We start from the raw sequence: 19,336 nt of genomic DNA, 5'->3' as shown, positions 1-19,336 counted from the left end.
CCTGTCCTTGGCCAGGGACCCTCAGGAGATCCATGGAGAGACAGGATGAGCCTGGGGAGGGGGACAGCGACAGTGTGAGCTCAGTCAGAGCAAGGACCTGACCAGCTGCTTCTGGAGAAATGACAGAACTGGCAGCAGGGCTGAGAGAGGGACAGGGAAACCATAAATATCCCAAATAAGTCCCCACAATAACACTTGCATTCCTTAGTATTGGCCCACATTTTGGTGTCCAGCTCAGTGCCACTCCCTGGGCTGCTCTGTCACCTCCCCGTGCTGTGGAGTGCAATGCTGACCTGCCCTGAGGATTCTTCAAGGATGAACAAACCATGCTCAGAGCATACAAACACTCACTGCTGCCCACAGGTCCTGTTCCAGCACGGCAGAGAGATGCTCAGACACGTGGTTTGTTCCAAACAGCTGCCAGGAGTCATGGAGCTGCAGCTGGAATGGGACAGGATGGATCCATCCCCAAGTTTAAGGCTGTTTCCATGTTCTCCTGGAGCAGGGCCATCGAGGCACAGCATCTCCACTGGCCTCCTCCTCCTCCTCCTGTGCTGCTCCCAGTCACTGGAACCTTCCTGTAATGGCCCAGGAGCTTCCAGGCAAAGGGGAGCCGAGGGATGATTGTCTGGAGATCAGCAGCACCACTGGCAGCACTGCCTGGGGTCATTTGGCACATGGACAAAACCTTCCTGCTCCCTGCTTATCCAACATCCAACCTCAACAGCACCATTTTGGTCCTTCACTACATACTTCTATTAACATGATTTCTTCACAAGAATGATAGATAATGTAAAAAAATACTGTTAAGGAAGAAATAAAATAAGAAAGGAATTAGCCCAAAATGACAAGTTATATACAGATTAAAATAAATTCCATCAGGAAAAGAAACAATTCTTTTATTATTTTCAGTTGGCCCCTGTGGGAATAATTTAAAGGCCAAGTGCCTGGGCAGGGCTGTGCTGCTGCCTGTGGGGATGGGATGGGATGGGATGGGATGGGATAGGATGGGATGGAGGGGAGGGGATGGGATGGGTGGATGGGATGGGAGGGGATGGGATGCGATGGGTGGATGGGATGGGATGGGACAGGGCTGTCCCTCTTCTCCACAGAGCCGGGATTCCTCCGGCAGGGCTGGCTCTCCTACCCAGGAGCTTTGTGCAAATACATGAAGCAGCTCGGTCACACCGCCTGGTGCTCTCAGAGCCTTGGGCACTTTCACAGGATGTTGTGGAAAACCAAAAAGGGGAGGGTAAATTTTCTTGGGAAAACACACTGGTGCTGCTAATTTACTTTTTGTTCTCTCTGTACCAAAGTCACCCTGGATGCTTTCCTGTGGGGGCACTCTGAGGCTCCCCAAAATCAGCCTCACATGTGCTCTTGGGTGCAAAGCTGACTTGCAAATGTGTCACACCCAACTCTGACTCTGCTTTGCTCAGGGAGCATGTCCCATTGTTTTGGCCTGCTGGAATGAGGCTTCCCACACTAGACTGGACTAGAACCCTCCATCTGTCCTTTTCCACGGCTTTCCCAACCATTCCAACAAGGAATGTCATCTCCAAATTCCCTGCTCCAACAGTGGATGGAAATTGCAGCAGAGAACAGCACAAAGCCCACAGGATTTGTGGAGGCTGCTGTGTATCAGTAGAGATGAGGTTTGGAAGTGATTGGAAATCACTCATAAAATCTCTATGAGAAATTTTAGAGTCAGAGAGACAGCTGGATTCTTATCTCCATGCTCTGCACCCCTCAGGCGGCTGGAGCACGGAAATGTTCACCTTTCTACTTAAATTACAGGCCAAGCAGCAGCAGGCAGTGCAGAGGGAAAACCAGGCCAAACCAACGGTGTGAATCAGAGATCCGTGCCACAGATACCATCAGCACAGGGTGATGTCACCCTGAAACCCTGACACACGAGCAGATGTGTCTGAGCTGCCCTGGGTTTGCCCAGCACACGTTTCCTTATGCACAACCAGGGAAGGCTTTACCCCGTGACCTCTCTTCTTAGGCAAATACAAGCATTTCCAGGAGCTCCACCACGCTGGCTCTGTCCCAGGCACTCCCAGCCTGTGCTGGCCTCACAGGAACCAGGAGGGGCAGGGAGCTCTCCCAGCCTCGCTCAGGGCACAGGGGACCATCCAAGTTCGTGTGACACATCTGTCACCCCAGCCTCAGCACTGTTCCAGGCTGGGAGCTGCATGTGGCTCACGAGGACTGCAGGCAGCGTGGCCTCACCTTGAAGGAGCTTTGCACTGTGCCAGTGTTTGCTGGGAGCAAAGGACAGGATGGTGCTTCTGTGGGTGTGCAGAATTCCAAATTCTTTTGGGGGGTCAGTTAAGTGGGTTGAATTTGCCTTTCCCTGGCATAACTCCAGTGGCTGTGTCACAATTGCACCAGGGACAGGTCACACCTGGCTCTCTTCCTTGGTGCTTCACCATTCAGCTGGATGGGAAGGAAATGCTGCCCTGTGGTTCCAAGCTGTCGCTCCTGCTCAGGCTGTGCTGGCTCAGTGACACTGGTTTGGAAGGTTGGAGGGGCCAATCTTTGATTGCACTCTTGCAATTCGTGTCTTGCTCATGCTATTCCTACAGGCTGTGAAATCCTGGGGCTGCTTCAGGGTTATCCAGTTTGGGAGGGGTTCATTGTGATAAATTAGAAAGGAAAACTGTAGAGAGATAAAAATGCAGGATGTGTAGGTCAGATGTGACAGGTTTCCTTCTCAGCCCAAAGTCCAGACGACTCCCTGAGGCCCTCTCATCCATCTTCTGCTCGCTGGGATTTTGCTGGGATGGCTGCAGCACCACCACTGCCTCACCTGGGCTCTGGCCAGTGCCTTGTGGACCTCTCAGAGGTGGTTGATGGGGTTAAAGGTCCCCGACTCTGAAGCTGCTCCTGCCATGTCCAGCCAAGCCCCCAGAGAGTTCTGGGAGGACGTGTGGAGGGGAGCGTTCTCAGACAGGGACAGCATCATTGCATAAGCCTGGGGGAGAGAGGGATGCAAGGGCACGAGTGAGAACACAGGATGGAGAACATTGTGTAAAACACAGCAGCACCTAACCCTGCCCACCTGGGCCAGCAGCATCCTCTGTGCTGGGCTCAACTCACATCCACGCTCTGGGATGGCACCCACCTCTTGGTGGGTGCCAAAACAGATTTGTCATTGGTGTATTTTTAATTTACCTAATGGTTTATAGGGACAGTCAGGAGAGACCATCATTCCCACTGGTTTTCACAGGACCAAACCCATCCTGCACTGCCTGAGCTCTGTGACAAACGTCCACATGATTCCAGGCTCTGCTCCCAGAGGAAAGCAGCTGACACTGGGGCTTTTTATTAAAAAATCACATCCCCAGACATCAGTGAGGCTGGGCTGGGGCAGCAGTGCCCTGGCAATGGGGCAACAATGCCCAGTGGGAAGTGGTGAGCAGCTGCCCATCCTGACTCGATGCCTGGCATGGCCCCACTGGTGATGCCAGTGTGGGTATTTAGGGATGTGGAATTCTCATTGGTGTGACCAGTGTGGTCAGGGTGGGTTTATTGCTGCAGTGAAACCCTTAAAGGTGTCTGATGAGAGAAATGCAGCCAGACTTGTTTGTCCTCCAACAAAGTGCTGGTTCTGTGTGACCTGGCTGCTCTCCTTCCACCAGGACACAAGATTTGCCTCACACACCTCTCTGTGCCCTTTCTCAGCCCACACGAGGGATGTGAGGGCTCAGGCAGATGAGAACCTCATACAGCAGAGGGGAAAATCAATGTCATTGTCACCATGGCCTGAAAAAGAGGAGAACATGGTCCCCATCCTCCCCACCACCCTGCCTCAGGGAAGAAGTACAGTTTTTGGGTTTTGTGGACACACACTTCTAAAATTGCTTAAAACTAAGCCAAAGGAGTGCTGTGCTGCTCACACCAAGGTTTTATATTACCTGCCAAAAGATGGGTCAAATTATTTAAGTTGCTTATTGTGATTCAAGTGTAAAACAGAGTCAAAAACCAAAAATGCCTTCCCCATCCAAGCACAGGCTGTACCAGGGTGGTACATTGGAAAAGAACAAGCTGCTCCCAAAGAGTTAGTGCATTTGGGATGTTAGTGACAGGACACAGGGAAGAGTCAGGCAAGTGGCTTGTGTTTAAATGGGTGTCACCCCAAAAAACTGCTGTGCTCTCTCTTCCAGCAGCCCCTCCCCAGCCTCACTACTGGCACCCACTATGAAGGAGGAAAAAACATTTCCCAAGTTTTGGATTATGCTAATTCAAAAATCATGTTTGGTGTGGTGGCTGCACTTTAAGATACTGCTCTTTTGGGCATTTGAAATAGATTTTGGGCTAAATTCTGTTGCTTTAGGGTCAGAAATGGCCCATGAGGTGAGAGCTGTGCTCATTCCCCAGCAGGGGCTGTATCCTCTCTCCAGCCCACCCTGCTGAGGTAACTTCACTGAACAGTTCTTCTGTGAGAATCCTCGTGGAGGGATCAAGAGATCAACTCCATAAACCCAGACCGGTATTTTGGCTAATAAAAAAGCAGAAAGCACACACAGACCTGCCCCAAACCTCCAGATTTCTCTCAGAACTCCAGTAATTCTGAGGTGCCATTCTGATGGTGTTTGGTGGGTCTAAACTGGTCTGGCTCACAGGGCTGGGATTTTTCTTTTGCATTTTCTGGTTTACTTTTAGAAATCAAAGAAATAAACAAGGATACCCTCTAGACATGCTGGGTTGCAAGTTCTGGATATATTCTTGTCTTTCACACCTGTTTTAATCAAACCCAAGGGCATTTTGTTGCTGTTTCTGCAGACCAAACCTCAGTGGTTACCAACAAAAGAGCCACCCCAAAGTATAAATAAATAAGGAGATATAAAAACATTTATACAGACAGATAAAAACACACAAATGGCTCTCTCTGCCTGCATAGCCCCGTTCTCTCTGTACAGGCTGAGATAAATCCATCTAAAGGTGATGCCCCCTCCCTTCCTCCTCTATTTCAATTTAGTTGCAACAAGACACATTAATGTGTGAGCTAGAATTCCTGCTGGAAAGGGGAAATAACCTTCTGGAAGGGGAAAATAACCCACTGGAAAGGGGGAATAACCTTCTGGAAGGGGAAAACAACCCACTGGAAAGGGAAAATAACCCTTGGCTGGAGGAGGCCAGCTGCTCCCTAATCCTGCTGTACACGCTGGTGGCAAGCTAGGAAAACGTTCTGGATATACCCACCTGGTTTTTAGCCTGCCTGTACAGAGTCTGTTTTATTGCCTCAGAGTCTAAGGTGGAATTAAACACATCTTTAACTTCAAATGCTTCCTCGGCCGCTTTGCGGAGATCCAGCCCCTTCCCAAAATTCGGCATCTGCTCCAAATCTAACAGGCCGGCTTCGTCCTCCTCAATACACCTGTACCAATGACCAGGGGAAGGGGTGACCTGTGTTAGCTCGTCTGGCCCACAGCCTGCATGCACCACCCACGGGGGCTCACCAGCCACATGCGTGAAGGGATGGACAGACGGACACGGACACGGCATGGCATGGGGAGGAGTGAGGAGGAAGTGGAAAGCAACAAGCAGCAGGTTCTGTCTGAGGTTCTGAGTCTGCCACGTTTCTCTTCACGGAGAAAAGCAAGGCACAACTTCCCGAGAAATTTCTGGGATTTGTATTCTCTGAACCTCAGGGAAAGGAAAAACAATTCTTATCTCATTTACTGCTCCTGTGTTTGCTCAGAAGTGGAATGCATCGTGGAATAATATATAACATAGTATAATATACTAAAATAATAATTAATTAGCCTTTGGCGACAGTTCTGCACCAAAACTAGCGGTGCTTTTAAGCTGGGGAAGGCATCACTCAGTGTTGTGTGGTTTGTGCTGGGAATACCCCCAGAAACTGGGGCAAGCTGCAGCAAAAAGAGAGCTGAGCCTGTGCTGTGTGCAGCAATCTTTCATTCTGAAGGTGTTCAGACATGGCTTGATCTTGGGGGAAAAGTCCTTCACTTTTTATAGAATAATGGGATCTGGTTTGGGTTGGGAGGGACCTTAAAAGATAGTTGGGAGGGACGTTAAAATATAGCCATGGGCTATCCCAGGGTGCTCCAAGCCTTGTCCAACCTGGCCTTGGACAATTCCAGGGACAGGGCAGCCACAGCTGCTCTGGGCACCCTGTGCCAGGGCATCCCCACCCTCACAGGGAAGGATTTTCCTTAAAGATCAAACCTATATCTCTCCTCTTTCAGTTTAAATCCATTCCCCCTTGTCCTGTCTCTCCAGGCCCTTGGAAAAAGTCTCCCTTCATATTTCCAGTAGCTTCCTTCAGGCACTGGAAGGTCACTTTGGACCCTTGTCTCCTCCAGGCTGGACAATCCCAGTTCCCTCAGCCTTTTCTGCCAGCAGAGGTCCTCCATCCCTTTGATCACCCTGGGGCCTCCTCTGGACTCTCTGCAGGAGCTCCAGGTCATTCCTATGCTGGGACCCCAGGGCTGGAGGCAGCTCTGCAGGTGGGGTCTCACCTGGGCAGGGCAGAGGGGCAGAATCCCCTTTTTGCCAGAGCTCCAAGAATATTTTGCTCCAACTCAAAGGGCCACAGCAGCACCAAAGGCATTGCACAGACATCTCTTCCCTTGCCCTGACCAGGGATTTGGAGAGAAAAACGACATCTGCTGAGCTGTGGTACCCTGGACACTCTGGGTTTTGTATCTGTTCTCCTGCTCCAGACTCCTCTTCCCTTGCCCTGACCATGGATTTGGAGAGAAAAACGACATCTGCTGAGCTGTGGTACCCTGAACACAGCGGGTTTTGTGTCTGCTCTCCTGTTTAGACTCCTCAAGCCTTGGATATCATTCCAGCCTCTCCTTGCAGTCCACTTGTCTCATGTTCCCCCCCAGAATGGTGAAATGGAATCTGGAGTGAAGGTTTGAATCCAACCAGAGGCATGGCATGGCTTGGAGAACAAACCCACAGCACTCACGATGCACCACGGACACGGGCAGGGGCCTGAGCCCCCCGGGAATGGCCCCCTCACCTTCTGGTGTGGTCAAAGCTCATGGTGAGAGATGTGGGCTCCTCATCCTCCTCATCCTCGAACGCTCCCCGGGGCTCTGCCGTGGGCGACGCCGTCTCGTCCTGGGATTTCCCAGTCAGGCTGTCATCATCTTCCTCTTCCAGTTCTTCATCCTCATCGTCCACATCTTCTGTCTTCTCGTTTGCCAGTCCGTGGCACTGGGAATTGCCATCAATATCCTGGATTTCTGGCCTGAAATGTTTGGTTGAAGGGCAGGGAGGAGGAGAAGAAGAAGAAAGAAAAGGAAAAAAAAAGATGGCAAATGTTTAAGTCATGTATTCCCCACTGAAATGCAAGACTTTGATAATGTTATATAGAGATATGAACACAGAGACACATTTATATACATGTACATATTATTTAAAATGTAACAAAGAAGAAAATCAATGTGCTTCAGCCATTTAAAAATCACCGTTCACTGTTCCTAAAGGCCAATGCGCACGTTGAGAATGCACCAACCCAAGGCTTTTTGAGCTACAAAAATGAATTTAAATGCTGTTTTTTCATCTCTTAAAATTAACATTTGTGAGACAAGCAGCCTTCCTCCTTCTCTGGACTCTGTCCTCCAACAATTTCCCTTTGAGCAAACAGCAGGAGGAAGCTTCTACCAGAATTCCCTGTTGCGTCACTCTGCTGTTCACGCCTGTCCTCTCAGCAGATAATTTTATTTCCTTGCCTACCTTTTATCTGCTAAAGCCGACGCTTGATTCATCTCGCTATTGGCAATAAAATTTCTGATTTCCGAGAAATAGGAATCCTCTTTTTCGTCTAAAAGTGCATGGTTGTCTGATTCCGAGGTGGGGGAGGAGGCGCTGGTCCCGAGGTGGTTGGTGATGACTCCGGAGTGCTGGCTCACTGTGGGGCAGGAGCAAGGACAGGACACACAACAGGACACTCCATCAGGTGGTGGCAAGGCCAGGGTTATGAGGAAACATGAAGCAAGAATGTTCTCAACAGCACTCACACTTTGTACTGATTGTTTAATACTCAAGAGGAAAGTCATGGAGCAAAGATCCCAAAGGAAGATGGTGTTTCCAGACCAAAATACAGGGAATATTTGGCATTTAGGGTCAATACACACAATTTAACAACCATTGCAGAGCTGCTTGCCTACAACTTCATCACAGCAATTCCTTCCTTTCATTTTCTTATGTCAAAACAAAACCTATTTATCTTAAACTTTAAAAAAACCCTACAAACAACCCTACAAACAACCCTGAAAACTCATCCTTTGGGGGACAGTGCATTCCAGCAAGTTGCCTACAACTTTTCCTTAATACATCTTTTTACCCATGGTGGGAAATCACTTACTTGGCTTCATCACAGCAATTCCTTCCTTTCATTTTCTTATGTCAAAACCTCTTTATCTTATTGAAATTCCAAGAAACCCCTACAAACAACCCTACAAACTCATCCTTGGGGGGACAGTGCATTCCAGCGAGGCTTCCCAAGGGCCAAGACCATGGAGTCTCCTATCTCCAGTGGTCACCAGGGGGTTTCCCTACCTGGAACGTTCTCGTGCTCGTGCTTTTTCAGGTGCCTGTCGAGGTTGGTCTGCTGCCCAAAGCACCTGTTGCACAGGTGGCACTTGAATGGCTTCTCCTTGTTGTGGATGTTCCTGACGTGCCGCTGCAGGTTGGAGGAAATGCTGAATGACCTGTCACAGTATTTACACCTGGAAAACAGCAGCAGATGCCAAAGAATGCAACGTGAGGAGAAAAATTAAAAAAAAAAACCTCAAACAACAACAGAAAAAAAATAAAAATGAAAGGAGAAAAATCTGACTATCAAAACCCCAGGAAATGTTGGTCTATAAATCTTTACTCAGGAGTAAAAATTGTGCTGAAGGAAGCACAAAGCATTAATCATCCCAGACAAATCTGATATTATTGTTACTCAAGGAGCACAAAGAAAGGATTAGGATTAATTAGGAAGTCGTCCAAATAAATAAGAGTTTGAAACAAAATAATTACTTTTCCATGCATGGATGTAGGAATGAGAGAGGTGGATTTATTCCTTCCACTTTTTTTTGAGAGGAATCAGGTGAAATATGGCTGAGGAGGGAGGACAAGGAAGACAGAAGAAGAAAGAAGGGAGGTGAAATGTTTAAAATAGTTATGAACTGGCAAATCCCTGCGTGACAGTTAGCTGGACACACACAAAATCCTGGCTTTATTTGTGAAATTCCTTGTGGTACTGGACATGCAGGGATTGCAGCATGGCTTTAAAGGTAATTATAACTATTCTTATAGCAAAGAAATCCACCATCCTTTCCAAACAGGGTAAGATTTACTCCTAGGAGTGAATATCTGGTTTGTGATGAAAAGCTGGAATGCAAGGAGCCAAGCCAGGATGTTCAGGAGAGCTGCTGAGTGAGGAGATGTTCCCTCTCTGAGCTCAGTCTCTGCAGGACCCACGGCAGATGGGCTGGGGGCTTGTTCAAAGCCACCACCCCCCTTTTTTGGGTTTAGATCCCCTCCAAATAAGTCGGAATTGCTCGGGGTGGCGGTGAGGGCTCCAGCTCCCAGCGCAGAGCCGGAGCCGCTGATGGACTGAAGGTGGCAGCTCCGAGCTGCGGTGGAGAGTTTGGGTCTAAAACTCCTGAAAACCTCATTCCTGCCCGAATCCGCCGAATCCCTCGTTCCATCTCCCTTTAAACACGTCACTTGTACCTCAGCAAAGATGCTCCCCCCTGGGTCTGCTTCCAAAACCCACGAGCAGCAGAATCTGTCTCTGCTGCGGAGCTGCGCAAATCCTGGATGCTTCCAAAATTCCAGCTCTTCCCAAGCCCTTGTAATCCCAGAATAAATCCACACCAGCAGGCTCCAGATTCTGGATTTATTCTAGAATAAATCCACTCTGAAATCCTCTAACCCACAGCAATATCTGCCCCACTGAGCTGAGCTACTCTTCCATGGGAATCCTGGAATTCCAGAATGATTTTGGGACTCTAAACCCACCCCAGTGCCACCTCTGCCATGGGCAGGGACAACTTCCACTATCCCAGGTGGCTCCAAGCCCTGTCCAACCTGGCCTTGGACACTCCCAGGGATGGGGCAGCCTGTGCCAGAGCTCCCCCAGCACTCCAGGACACGGAGATGGAGATTTTGGGAGTATCAGCAGCTCCTGATGTGCACAGACTCACCCCGTGCCTGCCTCACTCAGGGATGGAGCTGGATGTCCCTGGGCACAGGGGACATGGGATTCTTCCCTACAGACACAACAGTGGAGTGGAAAAGATCCCTGCTGTGAAACACACACACCCCATTTCCAGATGTGTTCCAGCTGGGATTTTTATTCGGTCTCTAAAAATAAATCGATATTATTTTTGGAAAAAAGCGGGGATACATTTATGAAACACTCTCTCCTGCTGAATGTTTATGGATTCCATGTCCACCTCCGAATTTCCTACTGCTAAATCTCCAACAAGAATGAAGATATTTCAAATAATGGGCCTTTATTAGGATTAAGCAAGGCAGAGAGCAAAATTTTTAAACCACAGCATTTCCAGACTCCTAAAGTATTTAGTTTTCCTCTTTTTTTTTTTTTTTTTTTCCAAAAACCCCCAAATAACTCCAGAAAACAAGAAGTTATTTGAACACCAGCAAGAACAATCACACGGAGATTTATCAAGAACAATCTGTACAGAGAGTTAAACATGGATTTCCAGCACCAAGGAATTTGCTCTCAGATTCCTGTTCAGCACTCCAGCAAACTGCAATATCCAAACCTGCCAATATCCCAATATTCCTGATATTCCGTGAGATTTTCATGAGTGGTTTTATCCAGTTTAGACTAGGAGCTCCGTTCTCATCCTTGATGATGCCAGGGGTTTTCTCTCCCTGCCTGCCATCACCAGCTCCTAAAAAACCCTTTTTCTGTGTCCCCATGCTTGGCACAGGGAATACCTGGCACAGTGGGCACCAGGATAACTCATGTTCCCAGCCTGGCTGTCCCTGCCAGGAGCAGCTCCAGACATTTAAAAGCAACTCAAGGCAGGAACGACCTGGCCTCCTCCACATCCATTTATTTAGATGTTCAGGAAGCCTTTGAAAAGTTCCCTGTGACAGGTCCTGGCCCTAACCATGAGCTATGTGGATGCAGGGTCGGGAATGGGGAGGGATAAAGAGCTTGTTAAAAAAAAAATAGGAACCAGAAGGGCACTGGGAAGGAGCAGGGAATGCCTGGGAGCAAAGGGATGAGGGAGATGTCCGGCATTATTTGTGGTCCCAGAGGGGTCAGTGCTGGGAGCTCTGCTGGTTTTAATCTAAATAAATGGCCCAGGCAGAGGAACCAGCAGAAATTCAGGGAGAGGGGTGAAGAGTGAAGGAGGAGAAGAATAAAACTCAAAGGCAGCGGTGTTTGCTTTGCAAACAGCCCCACAAAGCTTCTCCCTTATTTTCTGAAAACATCCAAATGGGAGGGAGGGACAGCGAGGAAGGAGCCAGGGCTGGAGCTGGGGAGCTCTGGCAGGAAATCCTGGGAGCTGCAGGAGCTCGGTACCTGGGACAACACGGGCCAAAGCAGGGAGCAAACCCTGGAAATGTGGGGAGGATTTTCCCAGTGCCTCTCATGAAGTTCTGCACTGATCAGTGTGATCTGAGAGGCAGAATTGCAGGAAAAAAACCAAAAAAACCCCATGGATAGCAGCTCTCCCTCTGAGTGACTCCTCAGCCCCAAGTGCATTTTTAGCAGGGGTGAGCTCAGGCTGCGTTTTGAAAATCAGAAAATGAGAAATATCTTCAATATTTGTTGAACTATGTGCAATTTAAATGCCATGGTAGATGTCAGCTGTGGCTCTGAGTTCCAGCTTAATGCAGACAACACGACACAAGGCCTCCAAGGGCCTTTTTATTCTGAATTCTGAAATACATAGTCCAGATTTTCAGTTTTGGTGCAGAAAAAACAAAAAAAAAAGAGTGAAAAGAAGCATGTTGAATTTCACTGTAGCGCACAGGGGCTCGGAGTGTTTTCAAATAATTTGATTTTTAGGAAGTGAATCACCAGGTATTTCTCACTCTTCAGAAAACATGTTGCGTTTTCTCTTTATAAAAAGAATTTGCCTCGTTATTGCTCATGTGCTATTAATTCCTACTTTATACATAATTAGACTTCTTAAGTAGAAGTTTGAGTAACTTCATATCCCCCTCAAAAAAACTCCAAAAAATTGAATCAGTGACCATCAGGAATCAAAGCCAAACCACCTTATTTTCTAGCCCGTTGCCTTTAAGAACAAAGTAATTAATATTTGGATTAGTACTGAAATTATTATAGATAAAAATATTTTTATAGGGTAAAAAAAAAATTAAACAATCAAAAACAAAGTTTTAAAGAAGACAACAATAAAACACTGAGAAATCAGCAACCTCCTTTTACCTGCCTGAAGTCAGCACTTAAAAACCAAGCTTTCAAAACAAGTCTGGCTGCCAAAGCTGCAAATCTCAGTTCTCTGAGAGGAAAAGCAAATCAATGATAATTAAAGCTCGTCCGTAAACGCAGCCCCGGCTCTCCGGAGTGCTGTTAGAATGCAACATTGTCCAGGAGTCAGACCTCTAAAAAACCCACACAGGCTATTTTCTGGGAGAAGACCAGATCAAATAAATCTTTATTTTCCTAACCTTTGTTAAGTTGCAAGTCTCCTTTTTTGGAAGAAAACTGAACTAAAGATCTCGGAATAATCGGGAGCGAGAGTTGCAATGGACAGGGAACACACAGGAATATCAAATAACACAACCCCAAACATCACAGCAGGGATATAATCCAAAATATATGTCTGTTTTGGGGGGTGGTGGTGGTGGTGTATTTTTAATTTACCTAATGTCTACACTAAAAATGCTGGATGGAAAAAAAACGTGATTCTCGGCGTAGCAGGGATTACAATGTGGGAGAGTCAATTCTTAGGTTAAACTGAGCATAAAAATGTGATGTATTTGACCACATGGCCTTTTGCTGCTCATAAATTTGTGTTTCTCTTTATTTAATAACTGCTCCATTTGCTTTGTTGTGAACTTATGGCTGTGTATGAAACGCTGCAACATCAGCTACCCAAAACGAAATGGAATTGTTACCATTGTTTGACAACCTGCAAAACACTCCCTCACATCATGGCAAACACAAGGCTTGATTTGCAGCAAGCTCTCAATTCATCAATCCTTCAGGTTTGCTCATTTCTGGACTTCATTTTAACTAAAAAGGCATTTTTTCTCCCAGTTTTTTTTTAAACTGCTTGTAACTCGCTGGGACAAAATGCTGGGGGGAAGATTTCCCTGAGAAATACTTATTTATATACATAGGCACTCATATTACATGTATTTTCTTGTGAGTTTTATTCAGATTTAAGAATCTGAATAAAAAATTTATTCAGATTTTAAAATCCTGACTTAGGCAGGAGCCACAGAACCCACTGGGCTGGGACACTGTCCTTGTGCACACTGAAGCATCAAAATCACATCACCTTGTCCCCAGCTAACAGAAAATAGCTCAGCCTTCTACCTTAAACACTCACAAAGGTGTGAGACTCTGTGTGAATCCCCCACTCCCACCTCTCCTTTTAAACTCCATGATTTAAGCTCAGAAACTACCAAAATTCAGTTTTAAGGCAGGTAAATCCACACGTTTTTGCATGTTGCATTTTCTCTTTATAAAAAGAATTTGCCTGGTGTGTATTATGTATAAAGTAGGGATTAATAGCACACTACTCATGTACTTTATACATAATTAAACTTCTTAACTAGAAGTTTGAGTGACTTCATAGCTACCCCCCTAAAAAACTCCAGAAAATTTAATCAGTGACCATCAGGAATCAAACCCAAACCTTTGTTTTTTTTGATCCCCTACTCCAAGCACCTCTGATGTGCATTAAGAAAAGAAAAAGAAAAAAAAAAGAAAACCCAGCTAGCCCCAGCAGTGAAGGTCCTGGCAAGCCCTTCAAACCAGCCCGAATTTCAGAGCCATTCAGCACCTTCAGCTGTCCTTGAGATGAATGGTTAACGTGAGTGTGAAACAACACTGCAAATCAGAGCCCTCATTTGCCAGCATACATCTAAATATAAGTTAAGTGTCTATCTTCGAGCTGCCAAGCCTGATTATTTTTGGCTGGTACACATAATATACAACCCTATGAATCACTCTGTGTAATGCTCCAGGCCTGTGGTATTCTGCTGGCACAGCTTTATAAAGGAGAGGGGGGGTGGAAATACCAGAGTGGTGAGTGAGGAGTGTTTGGGAAAGGGTTTTTTATGGGGGACAACATCACCTGTAAGGCTGCTCCCCAGTGTGTGTCCGCAGATGCCTCGTCAGGTTGGCTGAGCGTGGGAAGATCTTGCCACAGTACCTGGACAGGGAGAGCCAAAGGAAACCATCAGGAGAACCAAAGGAAACCATCAGGAGGACCAGAGGAAACCATCAGTAGAATCAAAGAAAACCATCAGGAGGACCAAAGGAAACCATCAGGAGAACCAAAGGAAACCATCAGGAGGACCAAAGGAAACCATCAGGAGAACCAAAGAAAACCATCAGGAGAACCAAAGGGAACCATCAGGAGAACCCCTGGATGCTGTGGGAGATGGATTTCTAGGGAATTCTCCAAGCCTGGCAGAAGGCTCACACAGTGTGCAAACCTTGGGATAAGAAATGCTGACTTAGAAATGGGAGAGGACAGACATTGCTGAGAGAGAAATGGAGGTAGAAACAAGTTTCAAAGGATGGCCTTGCAAACAAGACTGGGTACTCTGGAGAACTAGAACTATGAAAGATGCCACAGCACCACCTGCACCCCTCATTCTGACACCGCTCCCAAAATCTCTTCATGCCCTCACATCATGAGCTCATCCCTGATGGGGAGGACAAATCTCCCACCCCAGGGTCACAGGGGGCACTGTGCTGGCATCAGAGCACCAGGAGCAGCTGAGGGAGCTGGGAGGGCTCAGCCTGGAGAAAAGGAAGCTCAGGAAGAACCTTCTCACTCCTCCAACTCCCTGGCAGGAGGGTGCAGCCAGGTGGGGTCGGGCTCTGCTCCCACAAATGGGGGACAGGACAATAGGAAACAGCCCCAAGTTGCACCATAGGAGGTTTAGATTGGATACTTGGGAATTTTTTTTCACAGAAAGGCTTGTCAGACGTTGGAATGGGATACCCAGGGAGGTGCTGGAGTCACCATCCCTGGAAGTGTTCAAAGGAAGTGTGGACAAGGCACTCGAAGACAGGGTTTAACTACAGCATTCCTGCATGAGGGTACAGAGGGTTTAATCACTGCCTGGGCAGATTGGCACTTGAGATGTTTCTGCATCTCCTTTATAGCCCTGTTGATGCGCTCATCAAAAGGAATCTGCTCTTTCATCCTTGGAATTCACAGAATTTTCTCTGGATAAAGGCTGCAGCACTGTGCTATGGGTTAGGAGGCTGACAGCTGCTTGCAGCAAGGAAATGCAGCTGTAGGAAATTAATAAAGGAAGGAATTGTGTTCCCCCATAAATCCAGTTCACAGGAAAATCAAAAAGGTATAAATAAAAACACTAATTGGGAAATAAAGATCGAAGGAGGCGGGGCTGCACCCTGTGACTATGAAACCTATTGTAGGAGGAAGCCATGACAGACTTTCCTTATTTCAGAGAACTTCAGCTGTCCTGAAGATGAACAGTTAATGTGAGTGTTCCCCAGCAATGCAAATCCAAATTTTAACTTGTGAGTGTGCATCTAAAATTTATGTTTAGTCCCTTTTGTAAGTGGAAACCTCAAATTTCTAAATACTCAACTGAAATCTGAGCCCACAGCTCTTGTGGCAAAGATGAACATAAGAGGCACCTCAACCAAAGCTTGTACCCACTTTCTGCACCCAAAAAAATCCCCTCAGCAGGAGCCACCATAAGAACCTTGAGGTAAAACTGCGACAGCAGACAGAGGTTTATTATTAAATACCCTTGATCTGCTCCAGCTTGGAGCTGGATGGGTACGTGAGGAGTTCTGTGGATAGAACAGTTTGAAAAAGTTGTTTCCTGCATGCTGTTTTTCAAAATTCAATCATTTTTCCATAGCTGAGGTTGGATTTAGCCGGGACTGGCATTGGGAACGGCGGCGTTCGCCGCTGCACGCCAGAGACTTGGCGTGGGGAGTTGGGTTTGCTTGAGAATCTCCAGATCTGCTCCCAAGGTTATTAAAAATTACAAAGCAAACAGAAGATGCTGATTTCCTACCAGACAAAACAAGCTATTTCAGAGGGAATTAGTCATCCCAGCTCTGCTCTAATTCCACCGCTCCTTGTTTTCCCTCCTGGCCAAGATGTCGGCGTGGAGCTGCTCCGCTCTGTGCTGGCGCCCAGTGCAGCTGCCCAGCTGGGAATGCACACCCTGGGTTATTTCCACATCCTGGGATGTTTCCACACCCTGGGGCTCAGTGTGGATGCCGTGGGATGCCCGGCTCACCTGCAGGTGTAGCGCTCCTTGCCCTTGCGCAGGATGGGGTCGGAGAGCGTGGGCGGCGGCGATCGGAAGTTGAAGGGGTGGTGGGGAAGGGGCTGCAGGGACGAGCCAGAGTCAGCCTTCATGGCTGCAAAGCTCTCCAGTTTCTCCGTCATCGTCTCGATGGCCGACATCTGCAAGGACAAGGAGAAAGCTCCTGTCAGAAAAATCCCCAGGAAGGGCAAGGTCTGATGCACGAAACACCGGTTTTGGTTGGGCAAAGCCTCCTGCTGGTGTTGGGTTTCTTGAAAGTTGGAGGCACAGTGGGAAATGGAGCCACTGAATCCAGCCAGGAAAGACTGGAGTAGTGTATTGGTCGTGGAGAAAGCAGGAAAGGCACAACTGGCAAATGTATTTAGGTCCCAGAAATGAGCACTTGTTCAGTTTCTGCAGTGTGCATGTGCTCATTTCAGCACTTCAGATCAAAAATTACCTCAGAATACACCTGAGACATCCATTGTTTATCAGGAATTCAACTGAATTTTTTACCAGGAAAACTCTGAAACTAAACACCATGGTCAGATACCTGAGGTAGAACTCAGTACCCAAGCCCAAAGCAAATTCTTGGGAATTCTGATTTCTCCTACAACATCCTGCGGTCTTGGAAGGACAGGGCAGTGAGGGGTGGGTGGACAGGCAGGGACACAACCCCAGGAGAAGGGGAACAGGCAAGTTTTGGGCCCAAAGCAGCAGAATCCTGTCCAGAGTGGAGTGGGAGGGATGTGTGATGGCTGCTCAGGGAGCTGAGAGGAGAGGAGAGGTGGAAGGGGTGAAGAGGGAGCAGCTGGGAAGAGCAGGAGTTAGGATCAGGCTCAGGATGGGGTGGATCCACAGGGAGCTTGCCTGATGAAGAGGCCAACACTTTAATTATGGGTAGGAAAGGTTCAGCAGCTCCTGAAGGTGATGGAAGGATGGGTGGGAGGTGGCTGAGTTTCCTGGAGTGAAAGGGAGCTCCAGCCAAACCCCTGGATGCGAGTGGTGGCTGGGTGAGTTGTGGTCAGGAGGGGCAACACCTACACATCCCTTTGGGGTGGGAGCAGCTGGCATGCAGGCCTGGAGCTCGGACACCAAGCAGAATACCCCTGGAGGCTTGTTCAGATTTATTTTGTATGACTTGGCCTTGTTCTCACGGACACGAGATTAAACACCACACCAGAAAGAGGGAGAAAGGGAAAACCCTGGAGATACAGGAGAAGGGGAAAGCAGAAAAGGAAAGAATGAAGCTGGACCATGTGCAAAAAAGGAAAAAATGAATCTGCATAAAAATCCTGCCTAAAGAACAGCACTTTTACTTTCATTACAGCGCAACAGGAAATCCAATCCAAGAGAGCAACGCGGCTCAGAGGACGACGCCGACTCCTCCGACATCCAGCTTCGTGCACTCCTGAGAGCACTCTGGAGATACCAGGGGCAGAAGAGAGGGCTAAAACAAACAAGGCAGCAATAAAGCTGCCTCCTGGCTGCGCTGACATCAGCGGGACAGGCGGGAGCTGCGGAGGCAGCCGGGGCGGCAGCGAGCAGCGGAAGGCAGTAGGAAGCCATACATCACCCCGAGATGCTCGATTGTGCAGGAAGGGCTGACCTTTTGCACGTTTACACTTTATTAAACTGGGCTTTAAAAGGATGGGGAGGGGGGGGGCAGAGGGGGAAGAGAGCCAAGATATTGTTTAAAAATATATGGCTATGAAAAAAAAAGTTGTCTTAATCACCCCTGAAGACATTGTGAGGGCTGACAAGCATTCATAAGCTGTAAAAAAAGAGGAGTAGTAACCCCCATTTCTCAATAATAGATCCACAGCCCCTTAGCTGGAGGCTCCCAGCCCATGAGAAATAGTAAGTAATACTTAGCACCAGCCACTTGAAAAGGTTACTTGATCATTTACAGCACCAGCTCTGCCCCAGCTGCCAGTCATGCAACAAAACCATCACGTTAAAAAGCTCTCCGGACCTTTCAGAGCTGAGCTCTCAGCCCTTCGCCGAGGTACCTGGAGCTCTCCTTTGTTGTGCCCTGTTCTTTAGGCACTTAGTCAGAGATATTTGCTGGCTTGAGAGCCGTAGGCTGGTTTTAAAATTCTAAACACTGGCCACGGCCTCTCCAGTGGCAAAGGCACTTTGCTATTTAGGGAACAACTGCCTGGTTATAATAAAACAGAAAGGGGGAAGAAAAGAAACTTAACAGGTGAGGAAAGGCTTTCCATTAAGTTATCAAAAAGTTACACAGGTTATTTATGTTGTCCAGAGTTTCATTTGGAATAGACAATGTAGGAAAACTCCCAGGGAGCAAAGGAACTTCTGCCAACGACTGGCTAAGAAATAAGAGCTGCCTGAAATTCATTTTGAGAGAGGAAACATCTCCTGAACACTTTTATCACATCTTCTGGCTTCATCACATCCCAGTGAGGGCACTCTGAGAGAGCTGGGGATTAGTCATAAAGGAAAAAGGCTGAGACCAGACTCATGTTTGGAGTGAGAAAAGCCTGGGTAGAACGTGACTCTGACTGACCAGGCACAGGAACGTTGGTCCTAATGAAGAAAGCAGAAGCAGGAATCCTGAAAATGTGATTCTAAGGAAAAGATCCAGGATCCAGGGAATTGTCACGGCCTCAAGGCTGCCAGAGCTCTCAGACACAGGGTGGGATTGTTGGGGTGTCCTGTGCAGGGCACAGGTTGGACTGGATGATCCTTCCAGCTCGGGATATTCCATGACTCTGTGATAATACTGGAGATTCTGTGATAATACTGGAAGGGGATCTGGTGGTACAAATCAATATTCTGGAACAAATGCCCCGTGTTCCTTCTCTGTGTCTGAAATACCTGGTTGACTGCAGCATGGGAACGG

General features: G+C 47.6%; 1 protein-coding gene across 1 annotated transcript in view; it reads right to left on the bottom strand.

Moving 5' to 3' along the window:
• Nucleotides 1-1,011: 1,011 nt before the first annotated feature.
• PRDM16 (PR/SET domain 16) overlaps nucleotides 1,012-19,336 on the bottom strand; it is a 296,734-nt gene continuing 278,409 nt past the window's right edge. Inside the window, exons 12-18 of the mRNA XM_041476600.1 lie at nucleotides 16,462-16,631; nucleotides 14,298-14,375; nucleotides 8,548-8,717; nucleotides 7,723-7,897; nucleotides 7,004-7,234; nucleotides 5,212-5,386; nucleotides 1,012-2,980 (exon numbers count right to left, since the gene is read on the bottom strand). Coding sequence (XP_041332534.1) covers nucleotides 2,846-2,980; nucleotides 5,212-5,386; nucleotides 7,004-7,234; nucleotides 7,723-7,897; nucleotides 8,548-8,717; nucleotides 14,298-14,375; nucleotides 16,462-16,631 — 1,134 coding nt within the window. The 3' untranslated portion in view covers nucleotides 1,012-2,845. The remainder of the gene's footprint in view (nucleotides 2,981-5,211; nucleotides 5,387-7,003; nucleotides 7,235-7,722; nucleotides 7,898-8,547; nucleotides 8,718-14,297; nucleotides 14,376-16,461; nucleotides 16,632-19,336) is intronic.

This window comes from Pyrgilauda ruficollis, unplaced genomic scaffold, assembly GCF_017590135.1.
Source record: "Pyrgilauda ruficollis isolate IOZ18807 unplaced genomic scaffold, ASM1759013v1 scaffold39, whole genome shotgun sequence".
NCBI classification, from domain to species: domain Eukaryota; kingdom Metazoa; phylum Chordata; class Aves; order Passeriformes; family Passeridae; genus Pyrgilauda; species Pyrgilauda ruficollis.
This window is presented reverse-complemented; position numbering and strand designations above follow the sequence as displayed.